Below are 27,662 nucleotides of genomic sequence, written 5' to 3' on the forward strand. Positions count from 1 at the left end.
CTGTACTGGGCCCGGCTGTCTCCAGTGGTGGGGCTATAACACACCACTGTACTGGGCCCGGCTGTCTTCAGTGGTGGGGCTATACCACACCACTGTACTGGTCCCGGCTGTCTCCAGTGGTGGGGCTATAACACACCACTGTACTGGGCCCGGCTGTCTCCAGTGGTGGGGCTATACCACACCACTGTACTGGGCCCGGCTGTCTCCAGTGGTGGGGCTATACCACACCACTTTACTGTGCCTGGCTATCACCAGTGGTGAAGCGTTGCCACACCAATGTACTGGGCCTGGTTATCACCAGTGGTGAAGCTAAACCACACCACTGTACTAGTGCTGGCTATCTCCAGTGGTCGGGTTATACCACACTACCGCACCACAACTGGTTATCTCCAGTGGCGGGGCTATACCACACCACTAGTAGTAACCAGTATATGATATCTAATGGTATAGGGGGATAAGCATTCATTATCTAGTGAAGTACTACCTCCTGGGTGTCAGGTAGATTAATAATGATGGGGTACTGAGCCAAAGTAAGGTACAGGGCAAATACATAATTACCAAGTGGTATGGTTACATAAGGGGTACTGCCGTGAATGGCTCTATGTAAAGTGCACGATGTAGGAACCCTGGTACCCTGTCACCTCAAGTACAGAGTGAAGGGTATGTAAATGAAGAGATATTTTCATACGAGTCGTCAAAAGGCAAATATCAGAATAACATTCGGGTAAATTGGTAGAGGAACACTGGAGAAGCTGTTCACGTCGACCATAAGGTCAAATCTAGGATATGTTATTCAAGTCTGATTAACGCACTTTAAGCAACACTAAGAGTTAATAGAGGTCCAGAGGAGGGCAACAAATATGGTGCCGGAATTTCAGAAGTTGAGTTACAAGGAGAGAGGATAGAGGCCTCAAATGTCCAGACTTCAATCCTGCATGTTGACGTATATACTGAACAATACTTCGAAGGATGGAAGGACAGAAGAACCAGAAGACATAACACGACACGGCACCTGTGAGAATGGACGTAAAGAAGAACTTTCATGGTATGAGACCAGTGGATCAAGATTGTGAATGTGGACACCATACAGACGTTTAAAAAGCCGTCTAAACTAAGTTAAAAGATAGTGAATATGGACACCATACAGACGTTTAAAAAGCCGTCTAAACTAAGTTAAAAGATTGTGAATATGGACATCATACAGACGTTTATAAAGCCGTCTAAACTAAGTTAAAAGATTGTGAATGTGGACACCATACAGACGTTCAAAAGGCAGAGATAGCTCAAGAGGTGAGGGCCCCACGACTGAAGAAACCCCTCTCCTCGTACAGCACAAATGGGTGGCAACAGAGTCGTAATGCCAGACACACACACACACACACACACACACACACACACACACACAGTGGTGTGAGCGCCATCTGGGATGAGGACGAAGGACTTCGACTCAGAAAATGTTCCAAGTAACAGGTACATGTAGGAGGAAATTTGGACCACGGGCCTTGTTGTCGTATTACTTTTAACCTGAGACCTGTAGATTCTTCGAAGCCGCTGGCAACAAACAGAGCATGTATCATACCTGAAAATACACCTAAGCTTTATACTTGAGGAAGAAGAAGAAGTAGACTAGGAAGAAGAAGACGACGACTAGGAAGAAAAAAGAAGAAGAATAGGAAGAAGAAGAAGAAGAAGAAGAGGACTAGGAAGAAGAAGACGACGACTAGGAAGAAAAAAGAAGAATAGGAAGAAGAAGAAGAAAAAGAATGGGAAGAAGAAGACTAGGAAGAAGAGGAAGAAATACAAGAAGATGATGATGAAGAAGAAGAAGAAGACTAACAAGAACAAGACCAGGAAGAGGAAGAAGAAATACAAGAAGAAGAGGAAGAAGAATCTGACTGACGTAAACCCTTTATGCACAGGTTGAAGGCCAAAACCATCACAGCCACAGTTAACATCGTCGTGCTCAGTGGTCGTGCTCAAGGGTCGTATTGTCGTGCTCAAGGGGTCGTGCCGTCGTGGTCAAGGGGTCACACTATCGTGTTCAAGGGTCGTACTGTCGTGCTCAAGGGGTCGAACTATCGTGGTCAAGGTATGAAAAAATGTAGGAGTGTCTGAAAGGGTTAGAGAGAGAGAGAGAGAGAGAGAGAGAGAGAGAGAGAGAGAGAGAGAGAGAGAGAGAGAGAGAGAGAGAGAGAGAGAGAGAGAGAGAGAGAGGGGGGGGGGGGCACAAGGCATGAATGGGAGACGTAGGAGTAAGAGAGAGAGACAGGAGTGAGGGGAGAGTGGGAAAGACGAGAGGGGTGAGGGTGGGAGTGAGGGGAGAGTGGGAAAGACGAGAGGGGTGAGGGTGGGAGAGGAGAAAGCCCACAAGTGTGAGAGATAAGGTCGACTGGTCGATGGAGTCGGCCACAGTGGCGTACCTACCGTCCTGTGGTGTGGCTACGCTGCTAACTTACCCCCTCCACCACCTGCCCCTACTGGTGGAGGGGGCCACCTTTCTTTCAAAACTACATCTTATTTACTCAGGATGAATTTCATCAACAATGTATCAGACCAATTTTGGACCCTGTTAGAGGTCTCCTTGTAGGTGTACCTAATTCTCTCGCTTATTACTCCCTCATGACTTTGTCATCGTTCGCAAACATATCACACACAAGTCCAGCTCCTCCGGCAAGCATTCTTCACAGATCAAGAAGATCAATGGCTCCAGAGCAGAACCCTGGAGTGCTCCACTGGTGACGTAAAGGCTTCCCTGACATGCGTCCTTCGTTCCCTTCTATCAAGATAATTCTGCTGTCCATCAGAGAAGCCTCCCCTTTATTCCTGCCTGGAGATCCATCTTCTTTACCAACCTCTGATGTGGGACGGTGTCAAATGCTTTCCGGCAGTCCAAATAGACAGTCCACCCAGCTTTTTCTTGTGTCTACAACGGAGCTCAGTAACATGAATATACGAAGTTCGTTAAACATGACCTCCTTTGCCTGAAACCGTACTTTCTGCTTTCCTAAAAGCCATTCGTTTGCTTCCTGATTATCTTTTCCAGCACCTTTGCAGACCGTGTACACTCGTCGGGGTGGCCGGTCTGTTGTTCACCTCCTTCTCCTCCTTCCACTCTCCCTTTAAACACAGCAACGACATTTGCTTTCCTCCACCTCCACTTCCGCCTTCCTCCGGCGACAACTTGAAGAACACTTCAAGTGGTATGTCAAGCGTATGAGCACACATCTTCAGCCCATCTGGAGGTATTTGATCAGGACCACAAGCCCCCGTATTGCTCAAGATCCACTCGTATTGTCTGTCCGTCTTTTCTAGACATTTCAGTGCTTTCCATCGCCTCTTCCGCATCCCATTTCACTGTTGTTGGGGGCACTGTATCTTCTACGGTGAAATCATTCTCGAACTTGTTATATATTCCCTCCTGCATCTTCACATAATTCTCTATACTCGACAGCTTTTTCCTTCTGAACACTTACCTCTTTTTTAACTGCTTTTTGACCAACAATTTACTCCTGATGAATTTGTGGAAAAGTTTTGGACTGTCTTCTGCCTTTTCCACAATACTGATGTCAAAGCTTCCGCTGTTCCTTCTGTCTTATCCTGTTAAAGGCTTTTTTTTTTTGTTCTTATATACGTGACAAATGTGGTTGGCTGAGGTGTCGTCAGAACAACGCTAAGCTCCTTCGCTTTTATTGAACCTTTGCCTCCTTTTCTACCCTTCGCTTAGCATCTGAGATTAAAGGTACCCATGTTCGTACACCTTACTTGTAGATTTCACAGAACCTCCCACCACAATGCCCTGGTTCCTGGCTACTGAACTCCGCTTCCTAATTCACATCACCATACAAATCACCGAGTTCTGTGCAGTGTCCACTATCGTGTCTTTCCTCTGAAACTGGTTTCACTGTTGCCCCCTTTAGGTGTCCACATTCTACCACTTAAACTCCAGCATTACATGAACACACTTTCCAGCACTGTATCACATGTGGTGTTCTCAATATCCAGGATATTGTATGTAAAGATAAACTTCAGTGATGATGGTGAACAGCTCCCTTAGTGTCTTCAAGTGACATGCTAGTAGAACATTTTCTTGCATTCAGCACTTCCTCTTCCATGACTCTCTTCCTCCATAAAGGTCCAAGCCTCTACAACCAACATTCTCATAACTGAAATCTTCCATTAATATTACTTTATCATCACTGAGAACTGCGTGTTATAATGCTTCATATACCTGTGTGTTGGTTCCTTTATTCTTAGTAACGTTTATCTGATCTGGTTTATCAACATTCGGTGGAGGAGAGTATATCTTCAACTCGACCACTATTGTCTTCTTTCCTATGGTTACTCTTCACATTATGTATTGTGTTAATGGATCCTCCTCCTATGTTTCCTGAAACTTGAGGTTGTATCTTGTTATGGAGGCCAATCCTCATACTCCTCCTCTTCCTTTGGTTTCTGCGTCCTTCTTTGCTTCCTTCCTTTTCTTCTCTTTCCTTCCTTGTTCTCATGTATCCCTCTAAACAGAGCAGGTAAGATCTTATCTCTTTAGCATGTTTTGTCTACACAACTTCAACCATACAAAATCCTTTTTTTTTCCCCTTATTCAGTCCTTGACTCCCAGCTCTCTCTCTCCCATCTACCACCCGTCCATCTGTATACACTACCTCCAGTCTGCCATCACCAATCCTCACTATCCCTCACCTTCTGCAGCATTAGCGTGAGTGTTCCCTCCTCCTGCCTCGTCTGACGTCTCCTGTTTTGTGCCCTCTGAGAGTATCTAGTTTCCTCCCTCATTTCCCCTTGTTCTTGTGTGCCCTCTGAGAGCAACTAGTTTCTTCCCTCTTTCTTCCCCTTGGTCTATCATCTCTGGTGAATACCCAACTGAAGGCCGCCATGTCTCTAAGCCTGCGTCTGTCTGTACCTCCTCGGGAGATGACTCCAAGTCGAAATGTCACCATAACTGGTCGTCCGGCTGTGTCTGCATTATATCCACTAATTCTTTCCCTTCCCTGCATTCACCGCTTCTTCCCCTTCCCTACATCCAGCATTCATATACCCACCAGTCCTCTTTTTTTATTTCATTTTCCACCGTTTGCTCTTTGCCTGGAATACGATCTATCATTCAAAAAAAAAAAAACAATAATTCACAACTATCAGCCACCTGCTTAATTAATCTATTTAATTCAGGCACCATCCACATTTCCGGGGGAAGTTCCTTCTCAGGCCTTTATCTATCAAGTTCCATCTCACCAGCCTTCTCTACAACCTTCCCTCTTCAGCTAACAATCACTGATCCTGTATAACACACGCACACTTTCCACAACCCCTTTCGTTTACGTGACGCATAGATATTTCCCATATTGTTTCGTCTCTCAACATCGTACAACATTCTTCCTACAACTTCACTTGGTTCCTTGTGCTTCATCGAATCCAGGTCTATGTGGTGGTTGTGGTTGTACTCCTCATGTTGTATGCGAGTAACCAGGGATGTGTGTGTGTGTGTGGTTACCTACGTGTACCGTCCGGGAGAGAGAGAGAGAGAGAGAGAGAGAGAGAGAGAGAGAGAGAGAGAGAGAGAGAGAGAGAGAGTTTACACTCGTGAGGTGGGTAGCCCCCCTCACTCTCCTCCCCCTCCCTCCCCAATCTCTCGAATCCTTATCATACACCATTTCAAACTGGTATGCTCTCCCCATTTTACTTTATTTTCCCCCCGCTCAACCTATTCCACTCTCTCACCTCTTTTACCCGGCACAAGTACGTCTTTACGTCCCATATGAGGAAGGTTGTCGCTGACGATCATGCCCGTGTTCTCTGGTTGTTCTATCCACACGTCGCACTTAAAGAACTGTTCACTGTTCACGGTAACAGTCTGGTTCAAGAACATGTTGATCAAGATCAGAACGTGTGTGTGTGTGTGTGTGTGTGTGTGTGTGTGTGTGTGTGTGTGTGTGTGTGTGTGTGTGTGGGTGTGTGTGTGTGTGTAAAGACTCCCCTAATCACATCTTCACACGTGCATATCGACCCGTGCTCTCACAGAACATCATGTTGGCTACACTCGCCAATCTACACCAAGACACAGGTACCGCTGGTACGGATAAGCAACACACGTCATTTTCAACAGTCGATAAAAAGAAGAAAAAAAGAAAATAGAAAAAATCGAACTGGAATGCGTAACAAATGTCAAATGTGGGATTGAACTCACCAGGTCTGGGATTAACTTGGTTACTCACCAGGTGTGGATCAACCTCATTACTCACACCAGGGGGTTTAGGATGAAGGTTTATTAGGGTCACATGAGGCGCGTCCTGCCCTCCTCTGTCTCCTGCAGTTTTCAATTAGCATCTGGCCACCTGCCTCGCCTCACCCTCCCTCCCTCCCCTGCTCGTCCCTGTCTGGTCACTGTCTCTCACGATTCTCAATGCCTCCCATTCCGTCTCCTCCCAGCATAACAGCCCCTTAATGCCTCCCATTCCGTCTCCTCCCAGCATAGCAGCCCCTTAATGCCTCCCATTCTGTGTCCTCCCAGCATAACATCCCCTTAATGCCTCCCATTCCGTCTCCTCCCAGCATAACATCCCCTTAATGCCTCCCATCCCGTCTCCTCCCAGCATAACATCCCCTTAATGCCTCCCATTCCGTCTCCTCCCAGCATAACCCCTCCTTAATGCCTCCCATTCCGTCTCCTCCCAGCATAACCCCTCTTAATGCCTCCCATTCCGTCTCCTCCCAGCATAACATCCCCTTAATGCCTCCCATTCCGTCTCCTCCCAGCATAACATCCCCTTAATGCCTCCCATTCCGTCTCCTCCCAGCATAACATCCCCTTAATGCCTCCCATTCCGTCTCCTCCCAGCATAACATCCCCTTAATGCCTCCCATTCCGTCTCCTCCCAGCATAACACCCCCTTAATGCCTCCCATTCCGTCTCCTCCCAGCATAACATCCCCTTAATGCCTCCCATTCCGTCTCCTCCCAGCATAACAGCCCCTTAATGCCTCCCATTCCGTCTCCTCCCAGCATAACCCCCTCACCTCCCATGCACTGACAGCCTTGTCCTCATGTGACAGTGTCTCCCATGATATAACCTCCCAGAGGTACTGCCTCTCATACAGTGATCTCCCACGTCTCCTACCATGTCTGCTTCTCATGTTATGATCTCCTCGCTCTCTCACGCTCCTTCCCTCCCGTACTGTGGTCTACAACTCCCACGCAATGTCCCACGTTCTGATCCTCATTCATGAATCTGTTATCCATGGACTGGTCTCCAACGTCTCACGACAGCCAGTCGCCCACGCAGCGGTCTCCAAGGCCTCCTCTCCACATTCCCTTAACCAGACAATGGTCTCCATGGCCTCCCGACCACCCTTCCACCATAAGCAGATCTCCATGGGCCTACAAACATCCCATGTCACCCATCTGGTGATGTCTATGGCCTGCTAACACCCTGTCATCCATATAGTGGTCTCCAAGGCCCTCCCAACACCCTGTAGAGGTCTCCAAGGCCCTCCCAATACCCTGTAGAGGTCTCCAAGGTCCTCCCAACACCCTGTAGAGGTCTCCAAGGCCCTCCCAACACCCTGTAGAGGTCTCCAAGGTCCTCCCAACACCCTGTAGAGGTCTCCAAGGCCCTCCCAACACCCTGTAGTGGTCTCCAAAGCCCTCCCAACACCTTATAGTGGTCTCCAAGGCCCTCCCAACACCCTGTAGAGGTCTCCAAGGCCCTTCCAACACCCTGTAGTGGTCTCCAACCAACACCCTGTAGTGGTCTCCAAGGCCCTCCCATCACCCTGTAGTGGTCTCCAAGGCCCTCCCAACACCATGTAGAGATCTCCAAGGCCCTCCCAACGCCCTTTAGTGGTCTCCAAGACCCTCCCAACACCCTGTAAAGGTCTCCAAGGCCTTTCCAACACCCTGTAGAGGTCTCCAAGGCCTTCCCAACACCCTGTAGAGGTCTCCAAGGCCCTTCCAACACCCTGTAGAGGTCTCCAAGGCTCTCCCAACACCCTGTAGAGATCTCCAAGGCCCTCCAAACACCCTGTAGTGGTCTCCAAGGCCCTCCCAACACCCTGTAGAGGTCTCCAAGGCCCTTCCAACACCCTGTAGAGATCTCCAAGGCCCTCCCAACACCCTATAAAGGTCTCCAAGGCCCTTCCAACACCCTGTAGAGGTCTCCAAGGCCTTCCTAACACCCTGTAGAGATCTCCAAGGCCCTCCCAACACCCTGTAGTGGTCTCCAAGGCCCTACAACACCCTGTAGAGGTCTCCAAGGCCCTCCCAACACCCTGTAGAGATCTCCAAGGCCCTCCCAACACCCTGTAGTGGTCTCCAAGGCCCTCCCAACACCCTGTAGAGGTCTCCAAGGTCCTCCCAACACCCTGTAGAGGTCTCCAAGGCCCTCCCAACACCCTGTAGTGGTCTCCAAAGCCCTCCCAACACCTTATAGTGGTCTCCAAGGCCCTCCCAACACCCTGTAGAGGTCTCCAAGGCCCTTCCAACACCCTGTAGTGGTCTCCAAGGCCCTCCCAACACCCTGTTGTGGTCTCCAAGGCCCTCCCAACACCCTGTAGAGTTCTCCAAGGCCCTCCCAACGCCCTTTAGTGGTCTCCAAGACCCTCCCAACACCCTGTAGAGGTCTCCAAGGCCTTTCCAACACCCTGTAGAGGTCTCCAAGGCCTTCCCAACACCCTGTAGAGGTCTCCAAGGCCCTTCCAACACCCTGTAGAGCTCTCAAAGGCTCTCCCAACACCCTGTAGAGATCTCCAAGGCCCTCCCAACACCCTGTAGTGGTCTCCAAGGCCCTCCCAACACCCTGTAGAGGTCTCCAAGGCCCTTCCAACACCCTGTAGAGATCTCCAAGGCCCTCCCAGAGGTCTCCAAGGCCCTCCCAACACCCTGTAGAGATCTCCAAGGCCCTCCCAACACCCTGTAGTGGTCTCCAAGGCCCTCCAACATCCTGTAGAGGTCTCCAAGGCCCTCCCAACACCCTGTAGAGCTCTCCAAGGCCCTCCCAACACCCTGTAGTGGTCTCCAAGGCCCTCCTAACACCCTATAGAGGTCTCCAAGGCCCTTCCAACACCCTGTAGAGATCACCAAGGCCCTCCCAGCACCCTATAGAGGTCTCTAAGGCCCTTCCAACACCCTGTAGAGGTCTCCTAGGCCTTCCTAACACCCTGTAGAGATCTCCAAGGCCCTCCCAACACCCTGTAGTGGTCTCCAAGGCCCTCCAACACCCTGTAGAGGTCTCCAAGGCCCTCCCAACACCCTGTAGAGATCTCCAAGGCCCTCCCAACACCCTGTAGTGGTCTCCAAGGCCCTCCAACATCCTGTAGAGGTCTCCAAGGCCCTCCCAACATCCTGTAGTGGTCTCCAAGACTATGTGAACACAGGGAGTATTACTCTCATGAAAGTACCTCTATCGCCCCACTACATTGTCACCCCATTCAGTACTCCTCCCCTGTCAACATCTACCCTCCCTCCTCCCCTTCCAGCAAGCTTTCGCCACTCCCCCCCCCCCCCCTTCTTCCCCCAAGGCTCTGGGGAAGCCATATTAGCCTCCCCCGCCTGGGTGCTGTACCACCGTCGTGTGCTGGGTGGGTGGGTGAGCACGAGGGACCTGCCAACAAGCCAGCCTTGTTCCCCTCCACTTCAATTGTTGTGTTGCACTGCCACCATGCATTAACTCTCTCTCTCTCTCTCTCTCTCTCTCTCTCTCTCTCTCTCTCTCTCTCTCTCTCTCTCCAATTCTGACTCTTCCTTAGCAAATGTGATATATATACATATATATATATATATATATATATATATATATATATATATATATATATATATATATATATATATATTGGAAAGGATCACAATTTTGCGTGTGATCAAGTCTATTCCTTTATGAGTCCACGGAGAAAATAAAACACGATAAGTTCCCAAGTGCACTTTCGTGTGATAATCACATCATTAGGGGAGGCACAAGAGAGAAATATAAGTCAGTTGATATACAACGAAGATGAGCAGCGTACGTGTCCCTGAAACGTTTCGTGTAGTTGAAGAACAAAGTGAACATTAACACAGTATTTCTAATTTCCACTTTATCCGATGATGTACAGCGTGTGGCGAGAGACAGAAATAAATGAGTTATTATGAATAATGTGTCAATTGGGATGGTGAATAAACAAACGGGAGGAGAGAGCTTCTGAGTGGTATGGATACAAACGACATTATGTACAGTCCATCAGCCAAGCAAGCAACCGCCTTCACACTGACGGGGCAGCCAGTCACACGACTCGCATCCATCGAAGAGCGATGCCTGTTTTCTGTGAAAGTTGCTGCCAAAGGATAAAGAGAGAGAGAGAGAGAGAGAGAGAGAGAGAGAGAGAGAGAGAGAGAGAGAGAGAGAGAGAGAGAGAGACCCAGTCCTTAAGCAGAAGAGTTGGGAAGTGGATCACGCGGCTCATAGGCGAGGGAGTGAACAGCGGTACGGGGTCGATGGATCCTCAAACAGAGATGGGATGGAGTAAGAGCCACTGGGACAAGACCTTGAGGAACGCCGCTCAGCCCTCGAGGCTAGACGTAGGTCGCTACATCAACTTCCACGATAGTGATCCACACTGGGAAGAAAACTGGGAATCGCGTTGACGTCTCACAAGGTGGGTGGTGGCTAAGGCTGTGGATGGTCGTTTACGGTAACCAAGGCTTCAGAGCCAGGCCCTTAACGATGCATTACGTTCTACCGAAGAGTATGACGTTAACGAGCTTCCCCTGAGTCCCTTAAGAGTCGAAATGAAGATGTTAAAACCGATGGGGCTGGAAACACTTGATCTCAATGGAAGCTTTACTGGTGAGGAGGAAGACTATATTTTGAGACTGGAGATGCACGAGAGGAAATAAAGGACAAAGATCCGATAGAATAAAGATGGCAGAAGTGGAATTCGAAAGAGCGATAGTCAGATGGTTGTGAGGGAAAGTCATGGTGTACAGCTCAGCGTCCGTGTCGCGCCCCCCACTTGGTTCCTCCAGTCCTAACCTGATGGTGTGTTACACACACACAAGCTGGTGTCCGGCCCGGTACACCGCGTACGGTACCAGCCGAGGTACAGTGGACCACAGGACGCAACGCGTTACGCACTTTGCTACAGGTGCGTACATGATTTCTTGGACGTATGCGACAGGGGAGGGTCAGATATGAGTGGTGTGAGACGCTTCAATAACTGTCCAGTTACGAGATAAATGGACGAGTTAGGTTATGGAGTTCGTTCATCCTCCTCCAGGACACTTACATCCCATTTTCTTTGACTGGTAAACATCCCATTCCATCAATTTCTCTTTCATCGTCGCCTTAGCCTTCCCTCCCATACCTCTCCCACCTCCCTTTTATTCATCTCGTAACCGATCCTCTCCCTCTCTTTATCCACCCTCGAAGTCGCTCCCTCCCTCCCTCCATGTCCCACCCTTCCTTACTATAACATCCCCAGCTTCCCTCCCTCACACACAACCTCCCTCACCACTCCCTCACCATCCCTCCCTCCCTCACACACCACCACTCCCTTACCATCCCTCCCTCCCTCACACACCACCACTCCCTTACCATCCCTCCCTCCCTCCCTCACACACCACCACTCCCTCACCATCCCTCCCTCCCTCACACACCACCACTCCCTTACCATCCCTCCCTCCCTCACACACCACCACTCCCTCACCATCCCTCCCTCCCTCACATACCACCACTCCCTCACCATCCCTCCCTCCCTCCTGATTGGCCGACCGCCGTTGGCTGGAGGTTATTACACCAATCACTGAGCGTTAAACAACGACTGACGAACACTTGCACGGGATCCCACACACTCTCTCTCTACACACACACACACACACACACACACACACGACTGAAAAGGTGAAACGGTTTCGATTGCTTGGCGCTGCGGCTGCGGCGACGGCGGCTGCGGCCGTGGTGACTGTGGTGGCCAGAAGCGCCGACCTGCGGTCACAGATCTGATTGCGGGTCAAGGGTGTTTCACGCAGGACTTGATTCTAATTTGTATTGTTGCTGGATTTCGCGCAATGTCGTTATTTTCTGTTGGTTTTCGGGAATATATATATATATATATATATATATATATATATATATATATATATATATATATATATATATATATATATGGTGTGGGATAGTGGCATAGTGCCATTGTACAAAGGAAAAGGGGATAAGAGTGAGTGCTCAAATTACAGAGGTATAAGTTTGTTGAGTATTCCTGGTAAATTGTATGGGAGGGTATTGATTGAGAGGGTGAAGGCATGTACAGAGCATCAGATTGGGGAAGAGCAGTGTGGTTTCAGAAGTGGTAGAGGATGTGTGGATCAGGTGTTTGCTTTGAAGAATGTATGTGAGAAATACTTAGAAAAGCAAATGGATTTGTATGTAGCATTTATGGATCTGGAGAAGGCATATGATAGAGTTGATAGAGATGCTCTGTGGAAGGTATTAAGAATATATGGTGTGGGAGGCAAGTTGTTAGAAGCAGTGAAAAGTTTTTATCGAGGATGTAAGGCATGTGTACGTGTAGGAAGAGAGGAAAGTGATTGGTTCTCAGTGAATGTAGGTTTGCGGCAGGGGTGTGTGATGTCTCCATGGTTGTTTAATTTGTTTATGGATGGGGTTGTTAGGGAGGTGAATGCAAGAGTTTTGGAAAGAGGGGCAAGTATGAAGTCTGTTGGGGATGAGAGAGCTTGGGAAGTGAGTCAGTTGTTGTTCGCTGATGATACAGCGCTGGTGGCTGATTCATGTGAGAAACTGCAGAAGCTGGTGACGGAGTTTGATAAAGTGTGTGGAAGAAGAAAGTTAAGAGTAAATGTGAATAAGAGCAAGGTTATTAGGTACAGTAGGGTTGAGGGTCAAGTAAATTGGGAGGTGAGTTTGAATGGAGAAAAACTGGAGGAAGTGAAGTGTTTTAGATATCTGGGAGTGGATCTGGCAGCGGATGGAACCATGGAAGCAGAAGTGGACCATAGGGTGGGGGAGGGGGCGAAAATTCTGGGAGCCTTGAAGAATGTGTGGAAGTCGAGAACATTATCTCGGAAAGCAAAAATGGGTATGTTTGAAGGAATAGTGGTTCCAACAATGTTGTATGGTTGCGAGGCGTGGGCTATGGATAGAGTTGTGCGCAGGAGGATGGATGTGCTGGAAATGAGATGTCTGAGGACAATGTGTGGTGTGAGGTGGTTTGATCGAGTAAGTAACGTAAGGGTGAGAGAGATGTGTGGAAATAAAAAGAGCGTGGTTGAGAGAGCAGAAGAGGGTGTTTTGAAATGGTTTGGGCACATGGAGAGAATGAGTGAGGAAAGGTTGACCAAGAGGATATATGTGTCGGAGGTGGAGGGAACGAGGAGAAGAGGGAGACCAAATTGGAGGTGGAAAGATGGAGTGAAAAAGATTTTGTGTGATCGGGGCCTGAACTTGCAGGAGGGTGAAAGAAGGGCAAGGAATAGAGTGAATTGGAGCAATGTGGTATACCGGGGTTGACGTGCTGTCAGTGGATTGAATCAAGACATGTGAAGCGTCTGGGGTAAACCATGGAAAGCTGTGTAGGTATGTATATTTGCGTGTGTGGACGTATGTATATACATGTGTATGGGGGGGGGTTGGGCCATTTCTTTCGTCTGTTTCCTTGCGCTACCTCGCAAACGCGGGAGACAGCGACAAAGTATAAAAAAAAAAAAAAAAAAAAAATATATATATATATATATATATATATATATATATATATATATATATATATATATATGTGTGTGTGTGTGTGTGTGTGTGTGTGTGTGTCGGTAGGAAAAGCAGCAGAGTCCTATAACTGAGCCCTATAACCCAACCAGTAAAGTCCTCTAACTGACCCCATAACCCAACCAGTTAAGTCCTATAAACGACCCTCATAATCCACCCAATACATTCCAATAACTAACGCCCATAACTCAACCAATAGGAGAGTCCTGTAACTACCTAACCTAACCCAACCAATAGGAGAGTCCTGTAACTACCTAACCTAACCCAACCAATAGAAGAGTCCTGTAACTACCTAACCTAACCCAACCAATAGAAGAGTCCTGTAACTACCTAACCTAACCTCAGACATCATATCAACATAGACGTTCCAACACATTCCTTCTCCCTGTATATACCATATCAATGCAGCAGCGTAAACACCTTAACTCCCTCCCGCAGCAGGGTTGCGGAGCGCTTACGTGTATTCCAAGGGGTCAGAGAAATACTCAGGGTTCTTGGGGGTCCAAACACACACACACACACACACACACACACACACACGTGACACAGTTATCTGTTGGGTCGGGTGGGTGATGTACCTCCCCTTTGGGGGGGAGGGGGATTTAGGGCCTTCAAAATGAAGTTTGGTGATGTCAGGAGGAGGATGGGGGGGGGGGGGGACACTTACTGTCCCTAGTGCTGTTGCCTCGTGTGTCACGTCCCACCTTCCGTGGCGTCATCTGTGTGTTCCTGCCTCACACACACACACACGGACGAGGAGAGAACTCCTGTTTGAACCAAGGGCGCTGGACGGCTGTCTGGCTGTCGATAGACGGCTGTCTGTCTGTCTGGGTGTCACTGGCCGGCTGGCTGGGGTGAGGACCTAACACAAGTTGATGTCTTGCCTGTGACTACAAGCATAGGACACTCTCTCTCTCTCTCTCTCTCTCTCTCTCTCTCTCTCTCTCTCTCTCTCTCTCTCTCTCTCTCTCTCTGTGACACAGAGGTAACGCGGTCAACAGACCGTACCGTCACCGTAACAAACATCAGTAACAATCACTGTGACACCGGGGGCGTTACCCGGAGGGCGTGCGTCACGCGATTGGCAGAGGGGAAGTGAAGCAGTCATGGAGCTGGTGTCAAGGCCTCCAGCTCTCGAGGCCGAGGCCGAAGCCGGAGCCAAGGCCTGTAAAACCTGGCTCCGAGAAGCCGAGGCCAAGGCCTGTAAAACCTGAATACGAGACACCGAAGCCGAAGCTGAAGCCTAAGCTTCGGTCCCACGTCTCGGTGAGGCAATAAAAATACCATGTAACACCCGGGAGTAAAGTTGCAACATACCATGAAACACTGGGTGGAATTAAGATATATATAAACCATGGAACACTTGAGGTGGGGGGTAAACATACCATGGAACACTTGAGGTGGGGGGTAAACATACCATGGAACACTTGAGGTGGGGGGTAAACATACCATGGAACACTTGAGGTGGGAGTGAAACATGTCATGTAACACTTGATGTGGGGTTAAAACATACCATGGAACACTTGAGGTGGGGGTTAAACATACCATAGAGCACTTGAAGTGGGGTTAAACATATCATGGAACACTTGAGGTGGGGTTAAAACATACCATGGAACACGAGGTGGGGTGTTAACACAATACCTTGAAACACTTGAGGTGGGGGAGGGGGTTAAAACAATACCTTGAAACACTTGGTTTCAAAGCAATATGGAACACTTGAGGCCATATGAAGACGTACCTAGTAACACTTTAACTGTCGTAACAGTTAACCATGGAACACTTAAAAGCTAATCAACGCAAACCACAGAAAACTTAGCGTACAGTGTACTAAAACACACCCCGGAACACTGTAAGTACAATAACTGGAAACCCTGGAACACTATATAAGCACAATAACTGGAAACCCTGGAACACTATATAAGCACAATAACTGGAAACCCTGGAAGACTAAATAATTGGACTCTGGAACACTACATAACAATAAATGGAAACCCTGGAACACTATATAAGCACAATAACTGAAAACCCTGGAACACTATATAAGTACAATAACTGGAAACCCTGGAACACTATATAAGCACAATAACTGGAAACCCTGGAACACTATATAAGCACAATAACTGGAAACCCTGGAACACTATATAAGCACAATAACTGGAAACCCTGGAACACTATATAAGTACAATAACTGGAAACCCTGGAACACTATATAAGCACAATAACTGGAAACCCTGGAACACTATATAAGCACAATAACTGGAAACCCTGGAACACTATATAAGCACAATAACTGGAAACCCTGGAACACTATATAAGCACAATAACTGGAAACCCTGGAACACTATATAAGCACAATAACTGGAAACCCTGGAACACTATATAAGCACAATAACTGGAAACCCTGGAACACTATATAAGCACAATAACTGGAAACCCTGGAACACTATATAAGCACAATAACTGGAAACCCTGGAACACTATATAAGCACAATAACTGGAAACCCTGGAACACTATATAAGCACAATAACTGGAAACCCTGGAACACTATATAAGCACAATAACTGGAAACCCTGGAACACTATATAAGCACAATAACTGGAAACCCTGGAACACTATATAAGTACAATAACTGGAAACTCTGGAACACTACATAACAATAACTGGAAACCCTGGAACACTATATAAGCACAATAAATGGAAACCCTGGAACACTATATAAGCACAATAACTGGAAACCCTGGAACACTATATAAGCACAATAACTGGAAACCCTGGAACACTATATAAGCACAATAACTGGAAACCCTGGAACACTATATAAGCACAATAACTGGAAACCCTGGAACACTATATAAGCACAATAACTGGAAACCCTGGAACACTATATAAGCACAATAACTGGAAACCCTGGAACACTATATAGCACAATAACTGGAAACCCTGGAACACTATATAAGCACAATAACTGGAAACCCTGGAACACTATATAAGCACAATAACTGGAAACCCTGGAACACTATATAAGCACAATAACTGGAAACCCCGGAACACTATATAAGCACAATAACTGGAAACCCTGGAACACTATATAAGCACAATAACTGGAAACCCTGGAACACTATATAAGCACAATAACTGGAAACCCTGGAACACTATATAAGCACAATAACTGGAAACCCTGGAACACTATATAAGCACAATAACTGGAAACCCTGGAACACTATATAAGCACAATAACTGGAAACCCTGGAACACTATATAAGCACAATAACTGGAAACCCTGGAACACTATATAAGCACAATAACTGGAAACCCTGGAACACTATATAAGTACAATAACTGGAAACTCTGGAACACTACATAACAATAACTGGAAACCCTGGAACACTATATAAGCACAATAAATGGAAACCCTGGAACACTATATAAGCACAATAACTGGAAACCCTGGAACACTATATAAGCACAATAACTGGAAACCCTGGAACACTATATAAGCACAATAACTGGAAACCCTGGAACACTATATAAGCACAATAACTGGAAACCCTGGAACACTATATAAGCACAATAACTGGAAACCCTGGAACACTATATAAGCACAATAACTGGAAACCCTGGAACACTATATAAGCACAATAACTGGAAACCCTGGAACACTATATAAGCACAATAACTGGAAACCCTGGAACACTATATAAGCACAATAACTGGAAACCCTGGAACACTATATAAGCACAATAACTGGAAACCCTGGAACACTATATAAGCACAATAACTGGAAACCCTGGAACACTATATAAGCACAATAACTGGAAACCCTGGAACACTATATAAGTACAATAACTGGAAACCCTGGAACACTATATAAGCACAATAACTGGAAACCCTGGAACACTATATAAGCACAATAACTGGAAACCCTGGAACACTATATAAGCACAATAACTGGAAACCCTGGAACACTATATAAGCACAATAACTGGAAACCCTGGAACACTATATAAGCACAATAACTGGAAACCCTGGAACACTATATAAGCACAATAACTGGAAACCCTGGAACACTATATAAGCACAATAACTGGAAACCCTGGAACACTATATAAGTACAATAACTGGAAACTCTGGAACACTACATAACAATAACTGGAAACCCTGGAACACTATATAAGCACAATAAATGGAAACCCTGGAACACTATATAAGCACAATAACTGGAAACCCTGGAACACTATATAAGCACAATAACTGGAAACCCTGGAAGACTAAATAATTGGACTCTGGAACACTACATAACAATAACTGGAAACCCTGGAAGACTAAATAATTGGACTCTGGAACACTACATAACAATAACTGGAAACCCTGGAACACTATATAAGCACAATAACTGGAAACCCTGGAACACTATATAAGCACAATAACTGGAAACCCTGGAACACTATATAAGCACAATAACTGGAAACCCTGGAACACTATATAAGCACAATAACTGGAAACCCTGGAACACTATATAAGTACAATAACTGGAAACCCTGGAAGACTAAATAAGTACAATAACTGGAAACTCTGGAACACTACATAACAATAACTGGAAACCCTGGAACACTATATAAGCACAATAACCGGAAACCCTGGAACACTAAATAATTGGACTCTGGAACACTACATAACAATAAATGGAAACCCTGGAACAAGTGAAGTCTGGAAAGAACTTATGGCACACTTGAGCTGGAAGAAACATACACGTAATCTAAACTACTTAATAAGAAATGTTAAGAGTCTACAAGAAGCGTTACCCAGCCATCGGGGATAACAGAATATACCTATTTCCATTTATCCTTTTCATCTATCTCTTCTACATCTCATGAATAATAGATTATCTACTTTGTGGTAGAGCAGCCATCTACCTCTACATCTACTTGTATTCATGAGGACTTACTTGTAGATGTGGGAGTAGTCCTCACATTCACCACGGTTGAGATTCTTGATGGCTTTCTCTCTCAGGTCGTCCACCTTCGTCCCGGTCTTCTCCTTGAGCTCATGGATAGTCCCCGAGGCCCCTTGCTCCTTCAGCGTGCCCCACTTCTCCTTCAGGTAGCTCTTGAAGACGTGAAGGCCGCCCGTGTACGAAGCTAACTTGTCGTCCATGATTGACGCTCGTTGTCTGAGTTTTCCCGCGTTTTCTATTGGGTTCGCGCGCTTTTTTTTTTTTTTCCCCTTTTCCGCGCGGAGACTTGATTGGTTAATCGTTGCCAGTTATTGTTTTTGCCACCACGATTTTTTTTCTTTTCAGCCCGTTTCGAGTGAAGTTAATTTGGCGTTGCAATGGTGGACGCTATTCAAGACGTCGACTATCTCTACACTTTCTCTTATTTGACTGTAAGTTACAGAAGTTTAAATGCATGTATTTGCACTGCATGCGTTTGACCCATACGATAAGATTTCTTAATTCATCACAACGGTATCAGATGGACGCCTTACTTCACTGTCGAAATCAAAGCCACCATCATGATTTTAGTCACGGCACTAATTCACACACGAAACACATGTCACTAATCAATATTTTCCTTTTTTTTCACCTGTAAAACAAAAAGGAAGCACTTTCTTCAAGTGTATTTACTCGATTAAAAATTTTCTGTTACTAAACACTTATGAAGTGTCTAAAAAGAGATTAGAAAGCAGGATGAGTATTTTAGACCAATGTGACTGTTACTATGACCCAATACAATTACCCACGTGAATTTCATCCCAGCCCCTCCCTCAGTGCTCTGACCTCACGCTGAAACTACAAGGACTTAAATCCAGACCATTGTTCGTAACACTGTTTTCTTCACTACTATAGCATATCCCAATTTCGTGATCCATAATAGTCAATACATATATATATATATATATATATATATATATATATATATATATATATATATATATATATATATATGAGATAATTCTGCTTTCTTAAACATACCTATGTTGTAAGTTTACATAGACCAGTGTTTCAATAACAGAGGCCTTCTAACACACACACACACACTGGGGTGTCTGTTATGTCCTAAGCTCACAACATCCGTCGAGTCTCGTGTGTCGTAAGCTCATGACACTGGTGAAGGCTGTTGTGTCCTAAACTCACACTGTACACTGAGGGAGTTGTGTGATAAGATCAAGCAACCGAACAAGCGTCATATCGTAATGTGACAACACGGAGGGAGCGTGTCATGTTGTATGCTCGCGTCACATAAGAGGTGGCCAAGGTCTTGGTGTCAGCAGACCTCTCACGACAGATCCCTGGCAGGTCTGGGGGACTTCAGGACTGGTATAGGAGGATCTTATGGGAGACCTTTGGTCTTTTTCGTGGGTTCGTAGAGGGGAGGGAGAGGCAAGGGAAGACTTGGTCTATGACGAGGTTATCTGCTGGAGGAGGGTAACAGTATCTTACATTCCTAATCTGTATAGATGGAGACAGGATAGTAAAGCAGAAGGCTCCTCCCCACCCACCACTACAGATGGAGACAAGATAGTACAGCAGATGGCTCCTCCCCACCCACCACTACAGATGGAGACAAGATAGTACAGCAGATGGCTCCTCCCCACCCACCACTATAGATGGAGACAGGATAGTACAGCAGAAGGCTCCTCCCCACCCACCACTACAGATGGAGACAGGATAGTACAGCAGAAGGCTCCTCCCCACCCACCACAACATAACAAGAAAATCTCAGCCAATATCGTCAAATGGCGCTAACGCTTCAGTTAACTGAACATTGACCTTTCCTCATGCACAAAGCTGCCAAGAGATGAAGACTAAAAAAAAAGAATTGGTCTGAGAGAGAGAGAGAGAGAGAGAGAGAGAGAGAGAGAGAGAGAGAGAGAGAGAGAGAGAGAGAGAGAGAGAGAGAGAGTTAAAAAGTTCGAACACAATTCCTGACAAATCAATATATATATATATATATATATATATATATATATATATATATATGATAAGCGACAGACGGGACAAAAATTACGAGAGAACTTGCGACAACAAATTCTTGGGATCCAATCGCTTTTAGGAATCGCTGGAGTAGGGTTGAGAGCCACAAGAAAGGGGACTCGACTCTATTGCTATGGACAGTTTCTGAAAGACTTTTACGGCTGTGTGGGAGAGGTCGGAGTGGGAGCGCACGGGGGAGAGTGTGTGAGTGAGTGTGTCTGGAGAAGAGTGCGTGAGAGTGGAAATGACTATATGGAGAGTGTGGGAGGGAAAAGAGTGTCTCAAAGGATATGGGATTGTGAGAGTAAGTATGAGTGGCTAGTGTGTGTATGTGTGTATGTATGTGTGTGTGTGTGTGTGTGTGTGTGTGTGTGTGTGTGTGTGTCTGTGTGTGTATGTATGTATGTATGTGTGTGTGTGTGTGTGTGTGTGTGTGTGTGTGTGTGTGTGTGTTTGGAGGGGAGAATGCGTGGTCTGAAGGGAGTGTGATAGCGTAGCTTAGAGGAGTGTGTGAGAGGGAAGGCAGCATGCACGAGTAGAATGTGTGTGCGTGTGTGTGTGTGTGTGTGTGTGTGTGTGTGTGTGTGTGGTGAGAGTGGAGTAGAGTATGTGAGACGAAGGGAGAGTGTGCGAGGGAAGAGTGAGAGTGGAGTGGATTGAGTTGAGGGGAGAGTGTGGGTGGAAGGAAAGTTTGTGAGAGAGGAAGGAAATGTGTGAGAGTTAAGGGAAATGTGTGAGAGAGGGGGAAGTGTGAGTGAAGGGAAGTGTGCGACAGAGCAGGGAAGTGTGTGAGAAAAGAGGAAAGTGTGTGAAGGGAAGTGTGTGAGTGAAGGGAAAGGTGTAACAGTGGAAGGGAAGCGTGTGAGAGTGAAGGGAAAGGTGCGACAGTGGAAGAGCAGTGTGTGAGTGAAGGGAAAGGTGTGACAGTGAAAGAGAAGTGTGTGAGAGTGGAGGGAAAGGTGTGACAGTGGAAGAGAAGTGTGTGAGAGTGGAGGGAAAGGTGTGACAGCGGAAGAAAAGTGCGTGAGAGGGGAGAGAAAGGTGTAACAGTGGAAGAGAAGAGTGTGAGAGTGAAGGGAAAGGTGTGACAGTGGAAGGGAAGAGTGTGAGTGAAGGGAAAGGTGTGACAGTGGAGGGGAAGTGCGTGAGAGTGGAGGGAAAGGTGTGACAGTGGAGGGGAAGTGCGTGAGAGTGGAGGGAAAGGTGTGACAGTGAAAGGGAAGTGCGTGAGAGTGCACGACCCTTGAGCATGATGGTACGACCCTCGTGCACGAAGGGACGACCCTGGAGCATGATGGTACGACCCTTGAGCGTGAAGGGTCGTCATCATGCTCAAGGGTCGTTCCGTCGTTCTCATGGGTTGTACCTTCGTGCCCAAGGGTCGTACCGTCTTGCTCAAGGGACGTACCGTCGTGTTCAAGAGTCGTACCGTCTTGTTCAAGAGTCGTACTGTCGTGTTCAAGAGTCGTACCTTCGTGTTCAAGGGTCGTACCGTCGTGTTCAAGGGTCGTACCGTCGCGTTCAAGGGTCGTACCGTCTTGCTCAAGAGTCGTACCGTCGTGTTTAAGAGTCGTACCGTCGCGTTCAAGGGTCGTACCGTCGTGTTCAAGGGTCGTACCGTCGTGTTCAAGGGTCGTACAGAGGGTCGTGATATGCTGTATGACACCATGGATGACCAACTCTAACCTCCTTCATCCATTTGTTTCATTCGTATTTCTCTTTGCGACCCAGACCACAGACACTGGTGACCTCATCATGGTCGGGGGATGTTGGTAAGAGCAAAGCCAGACATTCGTCACGTATATTTATCATTTTCTTTTCTTTTATTATACTTTGTCTCTGTCTCCCGCGTTAGCGAGGTAGCGCAAGGAAACACGCGAAAGAATGGCCCAACCCACCACCAAACACATGTATATACATACACGTCCACACAGCACATATACATACCTATACATTTCAACGTATACATACATATACATATATATACATACATACACATGTACATATTCATACTTGCTGCCTTCATCCATTTCCGTCGCCACCCCGCCACACATGAGATGGCACCCTCCCTCACCCCCGGCACGCGCACGAGGTAGCGCTAGGAGAAGACAACAAAGGCCACATTGGTTCACACTCAGTCTTTAGCTGTCATGTGTAATATATATATATATATATATATATATATATATATATATATATATATATATATATTCTTTTCTTTTAAACTATTTGCCATTTCCCGCGTTAGCGAGGTAGCGTTAAGAACAGAGGACTGGGCCTTTGTGGGATATCCTCACCTGGCCCCCCCTCTGTTCCTCCTTTTGGAAAATTAAAAATATATATATATATATATATATATATATATATATATATATATATATATATATATATATATATATATTTTTTTTTTTATTTTTTTTATATTTTTATTATACTTTGTCGCTGTCTCCCACGTTTGCGAGGTAGCGCAAGGAAACAGACGAAAGAAATGGCCCAACCCCCCTCCCCCATACACATGTATATACATACGTCCACACACGCAAATATACATACCTACACAGCTTTCCATGGCTTACCCCAGACGCTTCACATGCCTTGATTCAATCCACTGACAGCACGTCAACCCCGGTATACCACATCGCTCCAATTCACTCTATTCCTTGCCCTCCTTTCACCCTCCTGCATGTTCAGGCCCCGATCACACAAAATCTTTTTCACTCCATCTTTCCACCTCCAATTTGGTCTCCCTCTTCTCCTTGTTCCCTCCACCTCCGACACATATATCCTCTTGGTCAATCTTTCCTCACTCATCCTCTCCATGTGCCCAAACCACTTCAAAACACCCTCTTCTGCTCTCTCAACCACGCTCTTTTTATTTCCACACATCTCTCTTACCCTTACGTTACTCACTCGATCAAACCACCTCACACCACACATTGTCCTCAAACATCTCATTTCCAGCACATCCATCCTCCTGCGCACAACTCTATCCATAGCCCACGCCTCGCAACCATACAACATTGTTGGAACCACTATTCCTTCAAACATACCCATTTTTGCTTTCCGAGATAATGTTCTCGACTTCCACACATTCTTCAAGGCCCCCAGAATTTTCGCCCCCTCCCCCACCCTATGATCCACTTCCGCTTCCATGGTTCCATCCGCTGCCAGATCCACTCCCAGATATCTAAAACACTTCACTTCCTCCAGTTTTTCTCCATTCAAACTCACCTCCCAATTGACTTGACCCTCAACCCTACTGTACCTAATAACCTTGCTCTTATTCACATTTACTCTTAACTTTCTTCTTCCACACACTTTACCAAACTCAGTCACCAGCTTCTGCAGTTTCTCACATGAATCAGCCACCAGCGCTGTATCATCAGCGAACAACAACTGACTCACTTCCCAAGCTCTCTCATCCCCAACAGACTTCATACTTGCCCCTCTTTCCAAAACTCTTGCATTTACCTCCCTAACAACCCCATCCATAAACAAATTAAACAACCATGGAGACATCACACACCCCTGCCGCAAACCTACATTCACTGAGAACCAATCACTTTCCTCTCTTCCTACACGTACACATGCCTTACATCCTCGATAAAAACTTTTCACTGCTTCTAACAACTTTCCTCCCACACCATATATTCTTAATACCTTCCACAGAGCATCTCTATCAACTCTATCATATGCCTTCTCCAGATCCATAAATATAATAAATATAAATAAATAAATATAAATATAAATATAATATATATACATATATTATCCCTGGGGATAGGGGATTAAGAATACTTCCCACGTATTCCCTGCGTGTCGTAGAAGGCGACTAAAAGGGAAGGGAGCGGGGGGCTGGAAATCCTCCCCTCTCGTTTATAATTTTCCAAAAGAAGGAAGAGAGAAGGGGGTCAAGTGAGGATATTACTTGAAAGGCTCAGTCCTCTGTTCTTAATGCTACCTCGCTAACGCGCGAAATGGCGAAGTTATATATATATATATATATATATATATATATATATATATATATATATATATATATATACACTACTTTTACCGGAAGAGATATTGTGTAAGCTCTGGAAAGGACAGATAAAAAAAAGTACCGACTTCCAGAGTTTGGCGGTGGGAGGGGAAAAAACAGACGTCGGCTCGACCAACCATGGAACCGCCAACGATGTGTGGGAGGAAGTGGCCTACTGGATGCTTCCTGATGACCCTAGGGAGAGGTGGAGGAGAGGCACAGCATTACAACCAACTCTACACAACAGAAACCAAGATAATAACACCTACAACAGATAGACAGACGAGCAACACAAGGGTATAGGGGGGAGGAGAGGGCGTCCAAATTGAGAAGCGAGGGAGGTGGAGTGAACGAGACAAGAACTACCACCCGCTGACTACCCTCGCCAGGGGACGAGGAGGAGGTGAAGAAAGCCTTCCTCTCTTCAGAAAAGAACCGAATCTACTTCTTTCTTCTCCCTAACACGTCGAGGAACGGCCCGCGAGAAAATGAAATCAAGACCTAAACAAAACGGTCTCGATTTCTTTCGACAGACTTGCCACGATGTCAGTGTGCTCGAGAAACTAGAGAGGCTACGTTCATTACATTAATGCCAAGTATACTGACGGAGGAGACTGGCCAAATAACAGAGTCCCTCGGGGGAAATAAGAAAGGTAGAGAGGGTTTGAGAGAGGAGAGGAAGAGGAGATTCGGATTTGAAACAACGTCTAGTCTGAGAGACATTATCCTGGTCTAACGGTGGGAGTGGAGGAAGTAGGACGAAGAACACAGGGAGGACGTTAGGGCGGCTCCGTATCTACAGGAAGCACACGAAAAGTAAAGGCTACATCTTCCACAGTAGCGCTACGACTTGGCCACGAGCATTTACATGCGCTAATCCAGCTTGGCTGAGTCGACTACCTTCGCCAGGATTCGAACCTCGGGGTAGCCCCTGGCGTGATTCACAGTCAGGCGAGACCATCTGTCCCAATGAAGAACCTTGAAGGCATCAGCCAATATGAGGAGAAAGAAAAAACAACCCCCAGCTATCCCAAGCTGGAGAGGAAAGAATTAAGACATTTTGCCATCTGGAAACCATTCGGACGATCTGGAAGAAGACTTTGTGATCCACACAGGCTTCGGAAAGTGAGAGATGAGACGATTCAAACCATATGAAACCTTACAAGTGAAACCCATACGATGTAAACAGAAGGAGCGAAGCAGTTACCCCAACCGCGTTCTTCAGGATGAACCTAACCAGTCCAGGTTTCCAGCCGTATGGCCCAGGTTATATAAAAAAGAGACTAGAGAGCCACCCTAATGGTAGTTAGTATATAACTGTTATACGGATGAGGATCTGAAGGTTGTGTGTGTGTGTGTGTGTGTGTGTGTGTGTGTGTGTGTGTGTGTGTGTGTGTGTGGGAGGAGAGCATACTGAAGGATCCGAAACAGCCACGAGAGAATGTGGTCCGGTACCACTTTTGTCTGAAACTGTCGAAGCTACAGCAAAATATGGAGGAGGAGGAGGAGGCGGCGGCGGCGGCGGAGGAGGAGGAGGAGGAGGAGGAGGAGGAGGAGGAGGAGGAGGAGGAGGAGAGGGGGGGGGGAGGAGAGCTTGTGTTAAGAATTCTGGTGGAGACGAACCTGGGGAACACGATGGTGTCACATTAGCTATTCCTGAGCGATGAACACGAGAAGAGAAAATGGTGTATGTGTCCCCAGCTGTCACGATGAATTCGAAATACGTGAGATGAGGAGGTCTCCCCTTCCCTCCAACACCAACACACACACACACACACACACACACACATACACACACACACGTACGAAAATACACACACACACACACACACACACACACACACACACACACACGTAGCCCGTCACCCACAACAACGTGGTCAAGTCTATGCCACACTGAGTGGAGATCTGGCGATCTCTGTGGCACAGATGCTGCTGACCTGAGGCTTGCGATATCTATCTATGGTTCGGGTCCTACTGCTGTTGAACAAGGCAAACTACAGTACATAACTACCGTGGGACATATCCCAGGTCTGTGTCTCGCCTGCCACAGACGAAACCTCCTTCCGACCCCTGCGCCACAGACTCCTGCACCTGGCCTGGTCATCCTTTCTATGCCACAATGGCCCTAAACACTGTATGGTTTACATCGACCTAATGGTACACAGTCGCTAATATTCCCAACACAGCAGCTGGTCAGTATGACGGCTAACACAGCAGCTGGCCACTGTGATGTCTAACACAGCAGCGGACCAATAATGTAACGTCTAACACAGCAGCGGACCAATAATGTAACGTCTAACACAGCAGCGGACCAATAATGTAACGTCTAACACAGCAGCGGACCAATAATGTAACGTCTAACACAACAGCGGACCAATAATGTAACGTCTAACACAGCAGCGGACCAATAATGTAACGTCTAACACAGCAGCGGACCAATAATGTAACGTCTAACACAGCAGCGGACCAATAATGTAACGTCTAACACAGCAGCGGACCAATAATGTAACGTCTAACACAGCAGAGGACCAATAATGTAATGTCTAACACAGCAGCTAATCGAAGTGACGTTTAACACAGCCAGCGCGTCGCGTTCACCACGGTAATTACACATTGGGTCACCCACCACCCACCCCCGGTCTCTCACGACGGTCATACAACATTCTGTGTCTCGCTGTTGGCCTACCACTCCACCTGACGTGGATGTGTCTGCTCCACCAGGATCATCATCACCCCAGACTGGTCTACCACTCCACCTGACGTGGGTGTGTCTGCTCCACCAGGATCATCATCACCCCAGACTGGTCTACCACTCCACCTGACGTGGATGTGTCTGCTCCACCAGGATCATCATCACCCCAGACTGGTCTACCACTCCACCTGACGTGGATGTGTCTGC

At 46.7% G+C, this 27,662-nt stretch overlaps 1 protein-coding gene across 4 annotated transcripts in view; it reads right to left on the reverse strand.

The window, feature by feature from the left end:
* The window catches only part of LOC139756413 (membrane-associated transporter protein-like), a 256,616-nt gene that overhangs the window by 68,195 nt on the left and 160,759 nt on the right, over window positions 1–27,662 (reverse strand). For 2 of the 4 annotated variants that reach the window (XM_071675855.1, XM_071675848.1), the window contains exon 3: window positions 18,706–19,345. The exons of 1 other annotated variant lie outside the window; for it this stretch is intronic. In XM_071675855.1, coding sequence (XP_071531956.1) covers window positions 18,706–18,914 — 209 coding nt within the window. In that variant the 5' untranslated portion in view covers window positions 18,915–19,345. Of the gene's footprint in view, window positions 1–18,705; window positions 19,427–27,662 lie in introns of all 4 variants that reach the window. One more of the 4 variants, XM_071675864.1, reaches the window with a different exon arrangement.

Source organism: Panulirus ornatus, chromosome 2 (genome assembly GCF_036320965.1).
Source record: "Panulirus ornatus isolate Po-2019 chromosome 2, ASM3632096v1, whole genome shotgun sequence".
Taxonomy (NCBI): Eukaryota; Metazoa; Arthropoda; class Malacostraca; order Decapoda; family Palinuridae; genus Panulirus; species Panulirus ornatus.